The sequence below is a fragment of the Puma concolor genome, chromosome A2 (genome assembly GCF_028749965.1).
Source record: "Puma concolor isolate L17-30 chromosome A2, mPumCon1.1.hap2, whole genome shotgun sequence".
In the NCBI taxonomy this organism is placed as follows: domain Eukaryota; kingdom Metazoa; phylum Chordata; class Mammalia; order Carnivora; family Felidae; genus Puma; species Puma concolor.
Genome location: NC_141668.1, coordinates 98,585,965 through 98,606,206, shown reverse-complemented (window position 1 = coordinate 98,606,206; position 20,242 = coordinate 98,585,965). Strand labels below are relative to the sequence as shown.

At 40.6% G+C, this 20,242-nt stretch overlaps 1 protein-coding gene across 1 annotated transcript in view; it reads left to right on the top strand.

The window, feature by feature from the left end:
• The window catches only part of LOC112866810 (small ribosomal subunit protein eS6-like), a 29,971-nt gene extending 10,518 nt beyond the window's left edge, over positions 1 to 19,453 (top strand). The window contains 5 exon segments of the mRNA XM_025929771.2: positions 16,108 to 16,170; positions 18,687 to 18,888; positions 18,891 to 19,042; positions 19,044 to 19,124; positions 19,127 to 19,453. Coding sequence (XP_025785556.2) covers positions 16,108 to 16,170; positions 18,687 to 18,888; positions 18,891 to 19,042; positions 19,044 to 19,124; positions 19,127 to 19,453 — 825 coding nt within the window.
• The last annotated feature ends 789 nt before the right edge of the window (positions 19,454 to 20,242 follow it).

The following is a 20,242-nucleotide window of genomic DNA, read 5'->3' as shown; positions in this document are numbered from 1 at the left end:
TCTCAAGTCTCAACTCAAGTTAGGAGGGGGTGCCACTGAGAAGTTAGCGTTCCCCTCAAATTCAACCTCATTAACTCGAGTTGCTCACTCTGAGCCAGGAGTGCTGCCAGGGTCTGTACCTATTCTGAGGACATAGACTGGATTTGAAGTCTAGTCCTTGCAACAAGTCTATTGAGAAATCAAAGCCTGCAAGTCTAATTTCTTCTACATGCTTTCCTATTTCTCCCACCAAATCCTCATTTCTTGACACTTTTAATGACAGCTTGGCCCAGCTCTATGTCTCCCGGCCACTGTCAGTTGCTGGAACGATGCTCAGTTTGGGAATTCAATGTTCCTCTCTTCTTGCCTTAATGAGAGCTGGAGCTGTGGTTGGCGTGGGCAGGGCACCAGGATCTCCCTCGGTCCTTTCTGGGCACAAGCCCCTCATTGTAGGCAGCAGAAGAAGGAGAGAAAAGAGGGCATCTGTCCCTCATTTGTGCTGGAGGACATGGCCATGGCCCCAACAGGCCCCACTGACAAAGGGCCCACTCATTGCAGTGAGCATCCTGGTGACTGGGTTGCATCTCAGTGGAGGCATCACACCATGCCTGGGACAGATCCCCGAATCCCAGACTACTCTACTACCCACCACTTATTTCCACTAGATCCAGCTTCTGTAATTCGTGAGGCCTCGCATAGTTCTGGCATTCTCTGCACCTGGAAGTCTATCAAAACAACATCTCTCCTCAATTTATTGGAGGTTCTCACAGGCTTAGTAGCCCAGGGTCAGAACTAGCTAAGTGATCCGACCAGGGGGTACATGTCCTTTCTCCTTATCTTGCAGGAACTCTTTCTGAGCAATTCCTACCCTTATTCTTCCCAAGCTTACAGGAAAGGAATTAGCAGCAATTCAAACGCCATTTCCAAGGCAAGGTTGAGAGCGGAAAACCATCTCCCCTCACAGGCTCAGCATCCCCCCAGCAGCCCCTTCTCCAAGGCCTCCTCTTAGAGGGCTGGTTTTGTTAGGTAGGAGCTACACTTGAGCAGTGGAAGGAATACCCCAAAGCAGAGTTCCCAAGTCCCTGAAGGGGAGTGACAGAGAACAGGAGCTGGAGGCAAGGACGGTGATATATTTATACATTAAAAGTCCAGGAGCTCAATATCCTGACCTTATGGCTTCTAAGCTCTTTGGGGCTGACAGACCAAAGAGCCATAGGTGCGGAACAGGAGCTCTTTTCTACCACCTCTGACTCAGGGTAACCCCTAGACTCTTTATAATGTATCTGCATTGCAGGTAGAACCCATTCCGTGGAGAAAGGCTGCCTCGACTGGGTACAGACCTTATGGGGTCAAAAACTCCCCCTCCCAACTTGTGGGAGGAGTTTCCCAAAAGATTGGAAGCAGCCTCCATGAAAGACCACCCCACTGCTTGGCACAGTTCCACCAGCCCAGAGAGACACAACAAATACCCGATCCCAAACAACCTAGGGGCCTTTCACCTTGAGAACCTACCCACTCTCCCACCTTGAGACTGTACTTTTGCTTTAATAAACTGCTTTGTGCTTGCTATTTTCCTTCTGGCTGTCTTTATTGTGAGCCAGGATTCCCATGCAAATCTTGCGGAAGGACCTCCTTTTGCACCAGGCAGACTCAACCCTAACAGCTGGAGTTGATGCCTGGCCTCCCTCCTGCCAAGCATCTGGAAGCCCTCTGGTGAGATGGCTCGCCCGAAATGCTGGCGGCACTTTGGACGTAGCATTTCGGTCACTTAGCACTATTTGCCCATAATTTGGGGCTGTCACTGCAGTTCCGACCAAGAGGGAAGATCCCGCTTAACGTGCTCTGATATATTTTTGTTTCCTTTGGGTTGGACTGGGTTGGTTCTATTGTTTTGTGTTCTTTTGCCTTAGCAAGTGACAAGGGACTGCTAGAGATTTAAAACAAAACAAAACAAAACCTGCTCCCCTGGAAAACTCGTCTTTGCTTTTCTAATCCCTTCATGGCAAGTGCTCTAGGTTGCATTTAATGGCTGTTCATTCTGCTTATCGTAGGGAAAAGTAAGTCCTATCTACATAGCTGATAGCCATCTTTCAAAGCTTCTTATTTCACACTTGATTTGAAACTTAAAATCAGGCTCTTGGACGGAGGGAAACAGAGTATTCCTTTTCAGGGGGAACTTTCTTAGAATTCTGCATGCTTATTCTACTCCTGAAACCAGCCATTGCAGAAATGCAATGCGAGTCAGTGCCAGTTATGCACTATCTACTAAATGCATGTGTATGCACATGAGCTTGTCAGGTGTTCCCACGGTTACACTAGGACGGGGGTGGGAGAGAACTTCCAGTAGAATATCAACACCTGTGGGGCACGAGGTGGATAGGAAAGCCAGGTTGCTCCAGGGGCAGCCTTCCAAGAAGAGATCTGTAGAGTCAGACACACAAGATTCAAACTGCACTTCGAATTCAGACTGGCTTTAGAAGACTTTTGACACCAAGGGGAACTGCCACCTAGGAAGAGGGAGGGAGTTTGTGATCTTTCCCTGGCTGGGTGTGCGAATAAGCAGAAACCAATGCAGATAGCATGCTTCACCTGACCATTGAAAAAAGGGGGAATTCAGCCCCTTTCTTCCCTCAACTTTTCAATTATATTCAGCTTTGTAAAAAAAGAAGTTAGTTTCATGTTTGATCTTTTTTGGAAAAAAAATATTACAAATAAGTGGATTTTTAAAGATGATTTTTTTAAGGCGGCCAATGACTCTGTATGATTCTATAATGGTGGGTACATATCGTCATTATGCATCTGTCCAACGCCACAGAATGTATAATACCAGAAGTGAACCCTAACATCGACTATGGACCCTGGATAGTAATGATATGTCTGCGTAGGTCCATCCCTTGTAACAAATGCACCCTCTGGTTGGGGATGTTGATAACGGGGAAGGCTATGCATGTGTGGGTCACGGGGTCTATGGGAAATCTTTGTACCTCCCACTCAATTTTGCTGAGAACCTAAAAGTGCTTAATAAAATTAAGTCTATTAAAAAGTATTGCTCAGGCTTTCATCTTTTTAACACTGGAGAAAGCAAAGCTGCATTTGATTCCATTCAACCTACACTCAGAGCAAAAAGTACTATCACCATTTAAGACCTGTGCAAGGGAAACTTTTGCCAGTGGACCCTGGGATCTCCCCAGAGGCTGCTCTGCTTTCCTGTGAGATGCCTGCTTCAGGCCATTCTAATCTATCCCAGAGATCTAAGAGGACACTGACACCAGCGGAGCAAAACAAGTAGGGGGTGCGGGGGTGGGGGGGGATGTTAATAAGTCATACCCGTTGGCTTTCTCCGGCCACCATATGGACTTGATTCACCCCCTGAAGATGGGGACCTGCTGCTCCTGTCCTGTAACTGCTGGGAATTTTATGTCTAACAAAGGCTTCATTAACACGAGGGTAATCACGCCTCGGGTTTAATGGCTGGGAGGTCTGGGGGTTTGGTATATTTTATATTAAAATGTTCACATTCTTCCATCTGGGCTTTTTTAAAAACAGGGAAAAATCATGAAAAGGTGCCATTCTCCAACATTGGGTCTACTTACACCTCCTTCCAAATGAGGTACAATATTGAAGGTATCTTTCACAGAGACGTGAGTATTTGTAATGAACAGGAATAACCTAGTTCAGTGAGATTTTGTTAGTATGGGCTCCATGCCCTTCCCCAAACAATTCTCGACATTGAAAGTGGATTCCAGAGAGATGGGTTGTTCCAAGACACCATTCATACATTGCTAGCTGTACCTTAACAAGAGCGGCAGGTGACCTTAAGAGATCCAGATAATATCGAGATGGCCTCAGCGGTGACTTCATTCTTGGTCCCACAGAACACTTCCATTACCTCTGCTAAAGCCTACACTTTGGTTTCCTTGAATGGTTCGCCTCTTAGGTTCAGAAAGAGGATTCTTTCCCATCATCATCCACTCCCACCTCCTCATTAACCCTTCAACTTGGAAATCAAAGAAAAATTGGCAATCTCAGAAAACGCTCTGTTTGGGCTTTTGTGTGGTACTTACAGGATGGCTAAATTAGCTCAGAGAATTCTTGGCTGGCAATCCTTATTACCAGCTATTGTTAACTCATCAGTAGGCCAAAATTGCATAAACCAAGTTTTCCACTCAATAATTAGCCAATGGTTTCCCTTGGTGGTTTCTTCCATCAACTAATTACAGCCTTCAAAAGAATGATATCATTGCCTGGCTAGAAGAAAAGTTAAGCTAATCAAAACCATTTTCATTGATGAATGACAAGAGAGAAAACGAATTTAAGAAAGAAATCAGGCTGTCAGACTTGAGAGCCAGTGAATCCGCAGCTCGGAATTCTAAAATGAATCTTGAACATTGTGCTTCCTTGGCTGAGTTGGAGAAATATGGAGTTGGGGATATCAACAACCTAGAAGGAATGTCGTATGCGATCCACCCAAACTTCTCAGCTTACAAAAATGAAACACTGAAGTCTGGAGATTAAAATCACTTGCCCAAAGTCTCAGAACAGAATTAAACTAAAACTTTGATCCCTCTGAGATCCTTTGAAGCTGTTAGTGATTAAAGTTCCATATCCTAATCGAATGAAGTGTGGAGAAAGAATAATCTTACACTTATTTGAATATATTCACAAGTTTTAAAGCACAATCGTCATTAATGTGCTATAGTTTGCGGAGGTGGCTCTCATTACTGAAAATTTCAAAGAGCCAAACCAGAATTTCTGTGTCTTCATACACTTTATGGGTTCTGTGGAACCCATCATCAGTGCAAATGGACTGTTTACCTGAGCCATGCAGAATTTACACTCACTGTTGCTCACTAGTCATTGACAACGTGGTGACTGTTCTGGAAACCCAGTCTTTCAGCCTCACGTGAGCAGAGCTCTCTGCCAAGACTTGAGGGAAGCATAGCATGATCCAAAAATATATTTCGGTCTTCTAAACCCTGAGTTTTGGGAATTATTTGATACGTAGTAAAAATGGTTCCATCTTTTCTTTGTATTTTTATTCTTTGTACATCATTAATAAATCATTCTAATATCATTCAAATATTCTCCTACACTTTATTTTTAAAGTTTTACTGTTTTACTCAATCTAGAATTTACATTTGCTTATGGAATGAGGAAGAATCTAGTTTTATTTTTATTTTAGTAGAAAGCCCAATATTTTATGGGTTAGTCGATTTTTTTTTCCTTGCCAGTTTATAACACCGCCTCCTGCATATACTTCTCAAAAATGCATACGTGGATTTTTTCCTAGGCTCTTTATCTTATGCTGTTGGCCTGTTTGTCACCTGATACATACAACTGTATTAATTACCATTGCTTTATAATAAGTTTTCATATCTAGTAAGATGTGTCCCTTTTAATTTTTATTTTTGTTCAAAACTGAGAGTAAATATACTTGACCATGTGATATTTATAAGAATTTCAACATCAACTTGTAAAAAATCACGTTAGAACATTATTTGGAATTGCATTAAATTTATATATTTATTTTGGGAGAATTTCCATTGAGCCTTTCCTTCTCTGAGAATAAAAAATGATATAGCTCTCTGTATCAATTTATTGAATTTATATATTCAATAAACATGAATAAGTTCCACTTATTTAGAATTTTTTGGATTTTTTGTTCCTATTACCTTATAGTTTTTGTTGCCATATTAATTATATTTTTATTTGCACTTTTAATTATTTGTTGCTGACATATAAGTCTATGGTTGTTTTTGTATGTACACCTTGTATCTAAAACAATTGCTGAACTGTCTTATTATTTCAAATAATCTGTGAGAAAAGGCAACTTTATTTCTTTCCTCCTTTTTTAAATTGGTCCATGTGCACTGCCTAGAACCCTAACTTGATGAAGAAGAAGCAGAGATACTAGGTATCCTTGTCCTTTTCCGGACATTTAAGGACTTGCTTCTTTTTTTAAAAAAAATTTTAATGTTTATTTATTTTTGAGAGAGAGAGAGAGACAGAGCACAAGGGGGGGGGAAGGGCAGAAAGAGAAAGATACACAGAATCCGAAGCAGGCTCCAGGCTCTGAGCTGTCAGCACAGAGCCCGACGTGGGGCTCGAACTCACGAACTGTGAGATCATGACCTGACCCGAAGTTGAACCCTTAACCGGACTGAACCACCGGCGCGCCCTTAAGGAAATGCTTTTATGGTTGCATCTTTATGTGTATTTGTTGCAGGTGTTTGTGGTTTGTTTGTTTTTTCTTAACTTCCATCAAATTAAGGAAATTTCCTCCCCATCACAGTTGTTGGAAAAGGGGAATCTCCTATAAACATTCAGTTTAACAAAACTTGATTTGCCCAAAGCCATTTTGAATGTCATGGAAACAGAGTTACTAAAGAACTTCACTGAAGAGGTTCTGCATTTTTGCTTCTTCTGGGTGCCCCATAAGTATCAACCACTGTGACCCAATTCTCACTTACAATAACGACTTGCTTATGCTTTTTCACCTCTTGGAATCAGGATTCCAATTCAGGTGCAGGCCCAGGGATTCAATTTCTCATCAGAATTTGTTTTGCCACATCAAATTCATGACATAAGTGAGCTTCCTTGCCGTTTCCCAATCCTATAAAGGGAGTTTATTATTCTCCTTTCTCCAAGACTGCAGAACTTTTAAAGTCTTAGCTTTATGCAAGGACTGCCCATCCAACTCCCTTGTATACAGGAACAAGGAACAGGAACTCTACAGGGGCATTAAGCCCAAACCCATAGTCCTACTATATCACGAGCTCCCCAGGGCTACTTTGCTGCTCCTGTCTTCATTGCCCTGCTGGTCAGCCTTTCTCCACTTCAGACACACTTAAGATGGTTCTCAAACTGGTTGGTTTCAGGAAACGTTTTTACTTGTAAAGTTTATTGACAACTCCAAAGAATTTTGTTTAGGTGGATTATGTTACTAATAGTTACTGATTGAAGATTAAAACAAAAAGTTAGGGATGCCTGGGTGGCTCAGTCGGTTAAACGTCTGACTCCCGATTTCGGTTCAGGTCATGATCTCGCGGTTCCTGAGATCGAGCCCCACATGGGGCTCTGTGCTGATAGTGTGGAGCTTGCTTGGGATTCTCTCTCTCCCTCTCTCTCTCTGCCACTCCCCCACTCGTGCTTTTTCTCTCTCAAAATAAATGAATAAACATAAAAAGTGTAAATGCTTATTTAATAATTCATTTAAAAATACCAATAATCATTCCACTAAATGTGAAGGCAAATAATGTCTGTTTTAATGCTTTCCAAAAGAAACATACTTGTGAAAAGAGTGACATTGCTTTATGTTTTTTCAAATCCCTTTAATGTCTGGCTTAATGAAAAACAGCAGGATTCTCCTTTCTGTTTCTACGTTTAATCCATTGTGATATGTTGTTTTTGTTGAGGCATATGAAGAAAATTCAGCCTCACACAGATAAGCGGTTGGACAAGAGAGGAGTATTTTAGTAACTTTTGCAGATAACTGTGGATATTCTTCTTTGATACTATCCCTAAATTCAAGTGGTAGTTTCTTAAAGATTGGTTGAAGCGTGGAATCCAGAACCATGAGTGAACTTGGTTCCTATAGTCTGTAATAGTTTATTTTTTTTCAATATATGACGTTTATTGTCAAACTGGTTTCCATACAACACCCAGTGCTCATCCCAAAAGGTGCCCTCCTCAATACCCATCACCCACCCCCCCTCCCTCCCACCCCCCATCAACCCTCAGTGTGTTCTCAGTTTTTAACAGTCTCTTATGCTTTGGCTCTCTCCCACTCTAACCTCTTTTTTTTTTTTTCCTTCCCCTCCCCCATGGTCTTCTATTAAGTTTCTCAGGATCCACATAAGAGTGAAAACATATGGTATCTGTCTTTCTCTGTATGGCTTATTTCACTTAGCATAACACTCTCCAGTTCCATCCACGTTGCTACAAAGGGCCATATTTCATTCTTTCTCATTGCCACATAGTACTCCATTGTGTATATGAACCACAATTTCTTTATCCATTCATCAGTTGATGGACATTTAGGCTCTTTCCATAATGTGGCTATTGTTGAGAGTGTTGCTATAAACATTGGGGTACAAGTGCCCCTCTGCATCAGTACTCCTGTATCCCTTGGGTAAATTCCTAGCAGTGCTACTGCTGGGTCATAGGGTAGGTCTATTTTTAATTTTTTGAGGAACCTCCACACTGTTTTCCAGAGTGGCTGCACCAGTTTGCATTCCCACCAACAGTGCAAGAGGGTTCCCGTTTGTCCACATCCTCTCCAGCATCTATAGTCTCCTGATTTGTTCATTTTGGCCAAAATGACTGGCGCGAGGTGATATCTGAGTGTGGTTTTGATTTATATTTCCCTGATGAGGAGCAACGTTGAGCATCTTTTCATGTGCCTGTTGGCCATCTGGATGTCTTCTTTTTTTTTTTTTTTTTTTTTTTTTTTTTTTTAAATTTTTTTTTCAACGTTTTTATTTATTTTTGGGACAGAGAGAGACAGAGCATGAACGGGGGAGGGGCAGAGAGAGAGGGAGACACAGAATCGGAAACAGGCTCCAGGCTCTGAGCCATCAGCCCAGAGCCTGACGCGGGGCTCGAACTCACGGACCGCGAGATCGTGACCTGGCTGAAGTCGGACGCTTAACCGACTGCGCCACCCAGGCGCCCCATGGATGTCTTCTTTAGAGAAGTGTTTATTCATGTTTTCTGCCCATTTCTTCACTGGATTATTTCCTATAGTCTGTAATAGTAAAGGACATAAAGTCTATCTTATGACTGGGTTGTATCTTGCATGCATGATTTTATTTAAGGTTTCAGTTCACTGGGACCCCTCTTGCACTGTTGGTGGGAATGCAAACTGGTGCAGCCACTCTGGAAAACAGTGTGGAGGTTCCTCAAAAAATTAAAAATAGACCTACCCTATGACCCAGCAATAGCACTGCTAGGAATTTACCCAAGGGATACAGGAGTGCTGATACAGGGGCACTTGTACCCCAATGTTTATAGCAACACTCTCAACAATAGCCACATTATGGAAAGAGCCTAGGTGTCCATCAACTGATGAATGGATAAAGAAATTGTGGTTCATATACACAATGGAATACTACGTGGCAATGAGAAAGAATGAAATATGGCCTTTTGTAGCAACGTGGATGGAACTGGAGAGTGTTATGCTAAGTGAAATAAGCCATACAGAGAAAGACAGATACCATATGGTTTCACTCTTATGTGGATCCTGAGAAACTTAACAGAAGACCATGGGGGAGGGGAAGGGGAAGAAAAAGTTACAGAGAGGGAAGGAGGCAAACCATAAGAGACTCTTAAAAACTGAGAATAAACTGAGGGTTGATGGGGGGTGGGAGGGAGGGGGGGTGGGTGATGGGCATGGAGGAGGGCACCTGTTGGATGAGCCCTGGGTGTTGTATGGAAACCAATTTGGCAATAAATTTCATATTTAAAAAAATTTTTAAACTCACTGCTAAAAATAAATTAAAAATAAATAAAAAAACACAAGTTGCTGAGAGGTATGTGGGAATTCTTCATACTGTCTTCGCAATTTTTCTGTAAATCTAACATTATGCAAAATACAAGTTTGATTTTAAATTCATTAATGAGTGTGCTTCCATTATGTCTTCTTGAGTTGGAAGTATTGGGGGATGAATTAGTTTAAGCCGGTAGTTTTCTGTTACGAAGAAATTAACTTTATTTAGAAACTTGACTTCCAAACAGCAAAATCATTTGATCACAAAGGAAGGCATGAGTCTGGAAGCAGTGTAAAAAATGAATTGAGAAACACTATAAATTAGTAAATATTACACCACTAATAAAATATAAATATTATGTTACTTATATTATATTAGCATGTGTCGTAATGCATTGCTCTCTTATTCTGTGTCAATATCTAAGCTAAATATGCTTTCACAATCACCCTGTGCCTCAGGCACTATGATTTTCTACGCTTTATACAGTGAGTCAGAAATTTCAGTAACTTCTTTGTCAGTGACAGAGCCAGGGCGAGAGACGGTCTCTCTGGATCTAGTGCCCCTGCTTTTATGTCCTTGGCTCTAGTGCTCTTACTGATGTCATTTCCAGAAATGGAATTCAGAGTCATTGAAGCCATTGCAGTGAACAGAGAAATGCTTTCATTGTTATTGGACTTCATCCCTAATTTTCCTGTTAGCTTTATCCATGAGCCAGTTTTAAGGATGTGACTGTAGATGTTCTGGTTGGGTGTTCGGAGGGTGGTTTAAAACTAAAGTGTCTTATATATTCACTGGGGGGAGAAGTCAAAGCATCCAAAAGGAGAAGTCCAGAAATCTAAAGCCGTTCTCAGAGAGAAAAGAGGGAGTCAAGATACCTCCCCTACTGGAAGGGAAATTAAATGAATGGATTTAATACAGTTAGCGTTTACTTTTGCTTACACAATGCCTTAAAAATTTTGGACGTATTTTAGAGATTTTCAAGACATATTCAAAAGTAGAAAGAATAAACACATAAACACACAAACCATAATCGACTAGGTTAAACAATCACCGGTATTTTAACAATCTTGTTTTATCTTCCACCCACATGCTTTTTTGGAAGGATAATTTGGGGTGTTAAAGCAAATCTCATATTTCATATCATTTTGACCGTAAATGTTTTGTGTCATTTAAGGTTTTTAAAAAGATAGCCATATTACAATGATTCACTTAACAAACCGAACAATTCTTCTAATCATCTAATGCTCAGTTTGGGTTTACATTCCCCTGATTGTCTGAAAAATAACATCATATGGTTAGTTTATTTAAATCTGGATCCAAATAAGTTCCATGTACTGCAGTTGGCTGATGAGTCCTTAGGCTTATCTTCATCTCGAACAGTCTGCAGTCTCCCTATTTTCTTTCTATGCAATGTGCTTGTTAAAATAAACAGGTCATTTCTCCTGTTGCCATTCCTATATTCTAGATTCAGTTTGTTGTTTCTGTGTGGTGTCATTTAGCATGTTCCTCTACTCCCTGTATTTCCTTTAAGCTGATAAGTTGATGAAGAGGTTCGATTGGATGCCAGTTCAATTTTTTGCCTAAGAATACATCCTAGGTGTCCTATTGTAAGTGACATTAGATGACAGGGCTGGGTCTTGGGTTCCAGGTGGCCAGCATCATCCAGCCATTACAGAGTTCCCTACCCACCTTCACCTAAGGGTTTTAGCATGTAGTTTTTAATGGTCGCCAAAGGGCAATTTCTCATGAGGGGCTGAAAAATGATTACCTAATTCTACCAATACTTCTTCTTTTACCAGCTGATATTCTACTAAAATGTCTCTCTGAAACGTAATGTGCACCCTCAAAAAAAGATTGATAGTTAATCCTTTATTTACCAGTTATTCCGAATAATGAGTGGTGTTCTAGAAACTTCCAAAGTGACTTTGTTAATATCATTTGAAATCACATAGTTTCACCTACTTAACATGGTTCAAGCCATTAATGACATCTGTAAACAGCATAGTTAGATTTTCTCTTATTTCTCCGTAAATTCATCAAAGAGCTTTTGCCTTTTAGTGGGTAATACAGACCATGTATATTGAGTGACCCAGTTGATAAGTGTAGTCTTTTTTTTCTCTCTCTCTTTGAATTTTGGTTTCCTTTTTCAGTATTTTTCTATATGGATTATATTTTGTTTGCATTTATGTATTCAGTGTTTTGAGAGTATACTTGACAGACAACTATTGGTATATCTTCTCAGGCCATGATTACTGACCAGAGAATGCTCCTACTTCCAGATGGGTAAGCCCTTGGCCGCCATACTTGTACAATACGACCGTACAGCACCGACCCTAGTTGAGGGAATTAAGGGTAGAAATCAAAGTCTGGGCTGATCAAAATCTCTCTCCCCGGGACTTGGAATTTGCACCTTATTTGTACTGTCAGTTTGGGGTTCTTTCTAGATGTAAGAAAACCTATAAGCCAGAGCTATTTGAATCTTTGCACCATTCCCAGTGGAAATTGGAGAGAAGAAAAGACGAAGCAGAGATTCAAGTATATTTGAAAGTATCTTAGAAGGTAGAAAGGGGGCAAGGGACAAACAGAGGGCAAGGGAGTGGGGAGAGGGAGAGGCTTGCCTGAGCTCCTAGGTTACCTATGGCTCTTTGGCCCCTGAATGTAATCCTCCATGGCCCTTCTGCACCTCCTACCCAAGATCCTATGAGATGTCTCAGCTGTATTTCAGTGGCACCATCTTGGTGTTGGCTTCTGGCCACGCTACACGTTGAAATCGGTTCTTGTCTCTCAGATATGACACATGGCAACTTCCATGAGTACTCTTCAGGGCTGCAGGTCACTGATGTGGCGATGGCCTACTGCTCCTGCTCTTGGGCTCTAGGCTCTCCACTGCCCATACCCACTCAACCTTCTCTTTTGAAGTCCCGTCACTCTCCAGAGATGGGGTCAGCCCTTTAAACAGGCACCAGCTTGGCTCTTTCCCTTGCAGGGTTGGCCTGCATCTAGTTACAAGAAACTTGTGCTTTTGGTAGATATGGCTCAGTTATTTCCCAACCACAGCCCTCGACTGTCCTATGCTGCTGGAGGCAGCCCTGCATTCTCCCCAGAGGGGTTTCTTGCAGCTTCTCTCACGCGGCATGAGGTTAAGGGAAGCACCTCTCTCCATGGAGGGACCAGAAATCACAGCATCCTTAAGGGACTCTCTGTACAGAAACCTACTCTGGAATTTCCAACCTCAAACTTATACAAACATCAGAACGATGTTGAGCTAAGCGTCACAAAATTAGTCACTGGCCACCTCCCTTCCCTAAGGTTATGCTTAGATGATCAGCCCTTTGCTTTGGAATGTAGGGGGAAGAAGGCAACACCTGCCCAGGGGCTGCAGATTAAATGAGCAAATGTTCACTTCCACAAGTGTAATATTCACATATGTGTAGTATTTTCTAAGTGTCTTCTGCTCACTTTGAACTAAGGGTCATTATTTATCCAAAATATACTTAGTGAAAAGGTTCAGTTGGAAATCTCCCAAAACTCGTAATAATCTGGTATTTAAAGATGGATTCATTCTTTGATTTTCTTTTTCCTCTCACTGACCTGACATTTCTTTAAGGTTGAAACGAATAATGTTTAATACCAACACCTTCTATTTGATTGGTCTTTGCGTGGTTTCAGATGAACGATTTCATTTTATCTTTAGACCAATCCCTTAGGGTTAACCTCCTTACACAGGGTAAAAGACATTGACCTATCACACAGACCCATATGCTCCTTGTTTTATGGTGCTGTTGCTGCTGAAATAAATACACAGATACAGTAACAACAGCAATGACATGGAGACCCTTGCCTGAAAAAGATATTTACATTTTTTTTAATCTTTATTTATTTTTGAGAGAGAGACAGACAGAGCTCAAGCAAGGGAGGGGGAGAGAGAGAGGGAGACACAGAATCCAAAGCAGGCTCTAGGCTCTGAGCTGTCAGCACAGAGCCCTACGTGGGACTTGAACTCATGGACTGCGAGATGGTGACATGAGCTAAAGTCAGACACTTAACCAACTGAGCCACCCAGGTGCCCCTGAGATAGATATTTTAATTACTAGTCACATTTGTATCTGAGCCCAAGTGCTGTGGCTGATGGCAGTCAACAGTGAGGCTGGGAGCTGAATGGATTAAATGACCCTCTTTGTGGCAATGGCTCAGGCTTTCTGGTGAGGTTGGAGTGCGAGTGAGAAGCATTTAAGAATTTTCTTTCTTGAGACCCCAAAACAAAAGCATCTCTATGTTGTTTTTTTTTTAAAGTTTATTTATTTTTGAGAGAACTGAGCAGGGGAGGGGCAGGGGGGGTGGGGAGACAAAGGATTCTAAGTGGGCTCTGCGCTCATTGAGCCCAAGGTGGGGGGGGGGGTGGAATTCATGAACCCTAGATCATGACCTGAGCTGAAGTCAGATCCTCAACACGCTGAGCCACCCAGGTGCCCCCAAAGCATCTCTATGTTGTAAAGATATCTGATCCCCAGTGCTCTGTAGGCTTGTGAAGTTTTCAAGACCAGACTCAGCTCGAAGCTATGTAAAGAAAATGCAAAATATCAACACGTTGATTTCCCTGCATTTCACACCTGTGCTTCTCCCTACACACCCTCTCCCCCCACCACTTGCTTGAGCAGCAGATTCCCAGCCAGATCCAACTTTGGCCCCACAGAAATGAACATGCTTACAACACCAAATGAGTCAGTTCCTGCTGTAGTTTCCCACCCAAACCCTGTTTTGAGTTAATATTAATCAATGTATTGAAATTGAAATCATCTCTTCTTTGTTTTCTCCCTTGTTCTAAATTACCACCCCAATCTCAAGGCATGGTAAATACATAAACAGTTTATTATGGAATAGATTCCCATCCCTTTTTGCTATACTTTTTCTATTTGCAACCTTTCAGTGCCTCTCCGTTTGGAGAGAGAATTATCTGCCCATTCCCACCCCCATCCAGCTCCTTCCAGCAAACTAATGAAGCTCTAACTTATTCTTTGGTTGGTTGTATAACATTCTGTTTTAGTGGCATTCCAAAGTTTATTCAGCCCTTCCCTTTATTAGTTCATACTATTTGCAAGATTTTTGTCATTATAAACAGATCTGTAATCAGCATACTTGTCTCCTATTGTTTTCAATACTTATGCTTACAATTCTATGGGATATATTTCCAGCAGTCAAATCTGAATCAAGAGTATGTCTATTTTCAACTTTAAGTGATTTCAATAAATTGCTTTTTTGAAAATGTGCTGAAACAATGTACATTTGCAGCTGCACATTTATCACTTATTGATTGTTATCAATCTGATGGTTATAAATGATACCTGGTTGTTACCTACCTTTGTCATTTCTCTGACTGTGAGGGAGGTGGAGAATATTTTCACGTCTATTGGATGTATTATTTGGGTTTTGGTCTTCTATGAAGTGTCTATTCATAGTGATTGTCTATTTTTAAATTGAATCATTTTTTTCCTGTCCCCACTAATTTGTAATAACATTTTAATTATATTCAAAATCCTTAAGTATATTTAAAGCCTATCCATGACCCATTGTAATCTGGCGAGCCAGCTATTTTTATAAAAATTTTGATTATTTCAAATTTGGTAAGGTAAGTTTTTCCTCTCCCATTCATCTTTTTAAAAAGAAAGATTAGGAAATTCTACTGTGCTAATTCAGATGAATTTTAAAATAACATTTTAGAATGGTATCACTCAGATCATTTACACTAATATACAGATCATCAACATCTTTTGATTTTAGGGAAAAGGCTAATTTATTTAGACAAGTCTGTATTCAAGCCTCATGTTCTTATTTAGTTTTCTTTATACCTCTCACTAGAGCTATTTTTACATATTTTATATTTACTGGTTAGTGACTCAAATCCACCCGTTTTTAAAAGTTTGCTTAATTATGCTTTACATTTCAGAGAAATTTTAAAGAAAAAGTTATACATAATTCTGTGCCATGAGGCTTGGAAGGAAACATGACTCAAGAGTTTGGAAAGATGTCAAAAATGTAATCCTTTGAAAACGTAATAAATGATTTCAATGAGGTATCTGTTAGAACAGGGCAACTGACAAGCAGCTTCCAGTGTATTCTCCCTTGATGTCTCCCCAAAACATCCAGAAAGACACAGGAAAGGTTAAAAACAAAATGAAACTGAAAACTGACATGGGCAGTTGACCTAATGTTAGATCCTGACAGCAACTGACACCAATTATATGGCAGACGACACAAGATTGGAAAAAAAAAAAAAAAAAAAGACAAGGCTTATCTTATGGAATATCTTGGTTTTACTGAAGGAAACCAAACCACCTAAGCAAAGAGAGGGGACGTTTTGTATCTCCTTCACCAAGTATCCCAGGAAGCAAACCCTCAGGGCTTTGTCTGAAAAAGGAAATGGTATCATCATTCTTCCACCTCCAAGATGGTGATTTGGGAGTTGACCAGCATTCTGTCTCCTCTACTGTTTCTTTCTCCATCTCTCTTGTCTTTATTTACTTATTTGAAGACGTAGGGAAAGATTCAACCAAACCACAGGCAACCATTCCTTGCTAACGCTCAGGAACCACTTTGTGAAGGAAGCCAAAGGCCACTATTACTGCCACCTCGTCTCTTACAGTCATCTTTCCGCATCGCAGCAGAGATCGCCCTCCACATGTTGTCGGACAGTGGATGTGGAGGGGTGAGTTCGTGGCACACTCACCTGGCTGTCCTCTCTTGTTTGACTCCTTTATGTATCCGTGCCCCTTTCCTTCCCCGCCACCATTCTTACTCTCTAGGCATCCTTTTTCTAAAGTATAAATCCTTAAATTTTAGATAAAATATATCGCATTTTCCCTATTGTTTAGTCTTCTGGCATTCGAAGAAGGCCTAGTCCAGAAATCTTGAGTGAACTGCTATCAAACACTGCAGAAGCTGTAAAAAATAAAACAACTATTCACAAGGGTTGGACAACAACCATCACAGGACTATAATCCTCGAGAAATGAGAGCATATGAGATGAGCTTCACCCAAACTCAGCTTTCTCTTCCAGTACATTTTCCAAACCATGGCACAGGAAAATGGAGCCCAAGCAGCTCATAAAATTCGACATTGATTATCATAAAACTCTCAGCAAACTAGGAACAGACAATAACTCTCTAGGGGTGCCTGGGTGGCTCAATGGGTTAAGCGTCTGACTCTTGATTTCTGCTCAGGTCGTGATCTCACAGTTCCTTTGATCAAGCCCTGCATCAGGGTCTGTGCTGACTGTGGAGCCTGCTTGCGATTCTCTGTCTCCCTCTCTCTCTCTCTGCCCTTCCCCTCACTTTTAAAAACTAGATAGATAAACGTTAAAAAAGTAATTTCCTAATTTTGATACAGAAAATATATAAAAGTTAAAGATAATGATATAGTCAATGGTGAAAGATTGAACACTTTCTCCTTGATTTCAGGAATGGAACAAGGATGTCCAATATAACCTCCCCCATTCAACATTGTATTAGAAATTCTACTCCGTTCAATAAATAAAGAAAAAACAAAATATATAAAAATTGGGAAGTACTACAACAGCCTTTGGTCTTGGATAACATGACTGCATAGAAAACCCAAAGTAGTCACAAACTGACTATTACAATCAATAAGTGAATTTAACAGAATTTCTGAATTTATTCAGAAATTTTCAGAATTTATTCAGAATTTCTGAATCCAAGATCAGCAGAAAACGATATTAATTCTATATGTTATAAACAATAGTAACAAGCAATTAGAAAATAAATGGCATGTCTAAGAGTATGAAAAATATAAAATATCCAGAAACAAATTTACTGAAAGGTATGTAAGACCTCTACACTGATCACTACAGACCAGTGTTGAAAAGGTAAAGAAAACCTAAACAAATGGTGTAATAGTTAGCTATTTCTGTGTCCAATATTACCACACATTTTTACTTAAAACATTTCTTCTTTCAGTTTCTGTGGATCAGAAGTTCAGACACACTTAGCTAGGTTCTCTAGCTCCAGATCTCACCACATTGGAGTCAAGGTTCTGATGGACAGGATTCTCACGTGGAGATTTTGACTGGGGAAGAATCTACTCCCAGACTAACTCATTTTGTTGGCAGAATTCATTTCCTTGTGGCTGTAGAAGTGTGAGCTTCTTTGTTGGCCGTCTGCTAGATGCTCAGTTCCTAGAAGCTGCCTGCAGGTCCTTGCCATGTGGCCCTTTGCAGGAAGTTTAGAAGGTGGTAGTTTGCTTCTTCAAGTGCAGCAGGAGAACAATAGTAAATTTGATAGCAAGGTGGACTCTTGTATAACATAATGTAATCACAGCAGTGACATCCCATCACCAGTGTCATATTCTCTTGGTTAGAAGCAAATTCTAGGTCCCAAGCCACACTCAAAACAAGGAGGTTATAGAAAAGAATAAAGCCCAGGATGTGGGATCATGAGAATCACGGTGGTGATGTATTATGTCCATGGATTGAAAGACTCAATAGTGTTAATATAGGCAATTGTGCCAAAATTGACCTATACATTCAGATCATAACAATCAAAATCCCAGCAGAAAGTTTTTCTTGTACGTTGACAGATTTCTGATCTTAAAATTCTTTTTTTTTTAAATTTTTTATGTTTATTTTATTTTTGAGAGAGAGAAACAGAACGCGAGTGGGAGAGGGCCAGAGAGAGAGAGATTGAGAGAGAGAGAGAGAGAGAGAGAGAGAGAGAGAGAGACAGGATCCGAAGCAGGCTCCAGGCTCTGAACTGTCAGCACAGAGCCCAGTGTGGGGCTTGAACTCACAGACTGCAAGATCGTGACCTGAGCTGAAGTTGGCGCTCAACTGACTGAGTCCCCCAAGCACCCCTAAAATTCTAAAATAATAGAGAAATGCAGTTTCTAGCAGAGTCAAGGCAATCTTGAAGGAAAAATGTTAGGAGATTTTCACTACCAGATTGCAGGATTTACTGTAAACCTACAGTAATTTAGATAAAATGATATTAGCACAAAGATAGACAAATATGCCAATGGAACAGAATAAATTAGTCCAGAAATAGACTCACACATACACTATCATTTGATTTATAATAAAGGCACCACCACAATTCTCTAGGAAAAGGACTCTGTTCTCAAAAATTAGTGCTGGAGAAACTGTAGGTCCACATAAAGAAGAAATTGATCCTGTTCTTTCAATGGTGCTTCAGAGGCAGTAGGCTGCTTTAGGATGAAGCTGAAATCTCTTTCCCAGCTACTGGCTGCCAGAAACTCATTGAAATGGACAATAAATGCAAACTTTTCACCTTTTATGGGAAGTGTATGGCCCCAGAAGTTGCTGCCAATGCTGTGGGTAAAGAGTGGAAAGGTTACATGGCCTCAATCAGTGGTGGCAATGACAAACAAGGCTTCCTCATGAAGCAGGGGGTTTTGATCATGGAAGTGTCTGCCTGCTGCTGAGTAAGGGACATTCCTGCTACCAACCAAGGAGGACTGGAGAAAGAAAGCATAAATCTGTTCGGAGTTGCATTTTGCATGCCAATCTCAGTGTTCTCAACTTGGTCATTGTAAAAAAAAAAAAAAAAAAAAAAAGAAGAGAAGGAAATTCCTGGACTCATTGATACTGCTGTGCCTCATCACCTGGGACCCAAAAGAGCTAGGAGAATCTGTGCAAACTTTTCGATCTCTCTAGAGAAGATGATGTCCAGCAGTATGTTGTGAGAAAGCCCCTAAACAAAGATGGTAAGAAACCTAGAACCAAAGTCCCCAAGATTCAACATCTGGTTACTGCACGTGTCCTGCAACACAAACATTGGGGTGTGGCTCTGAAGAAACAGTGTACTAATGAAAATAAGGAAGAGGCTTCAGAATATGCTAAAGTTTTGGCCAAGAGAATGAAAGAGGTCAAAATAACATGCAAGGAAAAGATTGCCAGGAGACAGAGGCTGTCCTCTCTGAAAGCTTCTGCCTTGAAGTCTGAGTCCAGTCAAAAATGAGATTTTCTAAGAGTAACAGATAAATAAGATCAGACATAAAAAAAAGAAAGACAATGATCCTTAATTCCCTACCTCACACCATACTAAAAACTTAATTCGTGGTGGCTCATAGATCGAGATCTTCTCAAAGAAAATATAGAATAGTATCTTCATGACTTTGGGAGTAACAAAGATATCATAAACAGAATCCCACAAAAACTAAACATAAAAGAAAAGACAATCGTTCTGACTTTAGTGTAATCATGAACTTTTGTTTATTAAAAGATGTCATTAAGAATGTGAATAAGCAGGTGAAAAACTGAGACATATCCCTTAAGATCAGGAACAGAACAAAGATGTCACTCTCAAAACTTTTATTCAACACAGTACTGGAAGTCCTAGTCACGACAATCAGGAAAGCACATAGAATTCCATTCAGCAAAAGCATACACAATGAAAGAAAAAGAAAAAAAAAAACTTGATCCTATCCCAAAATTGTGGCTACTGATGATAAGTTTAAGTAAAGTGCTAATTCATGATATGAAAGGGAAACTCTTTTCTTCCCCTAGATCATGAAGATATTTTCTTTTTTTTTCTTTTTTTTTAGAACACATGTAATTTTTTTTAAATTTTTTTTAACGTTTATTTATTTTTGAGACAGAGAGAGACAGAGCATGAACGGAGGAGGGGCAGAGAGAGAGGGAGACACAGAATTGGAATCAGGCTCCAGGCTCTGAGCCATCAGCCCAGAGCCCGACGCAGGGCTCGAACACGGACCGTGAGATCGTGACCTGAGCTGAAGTCGCAGGC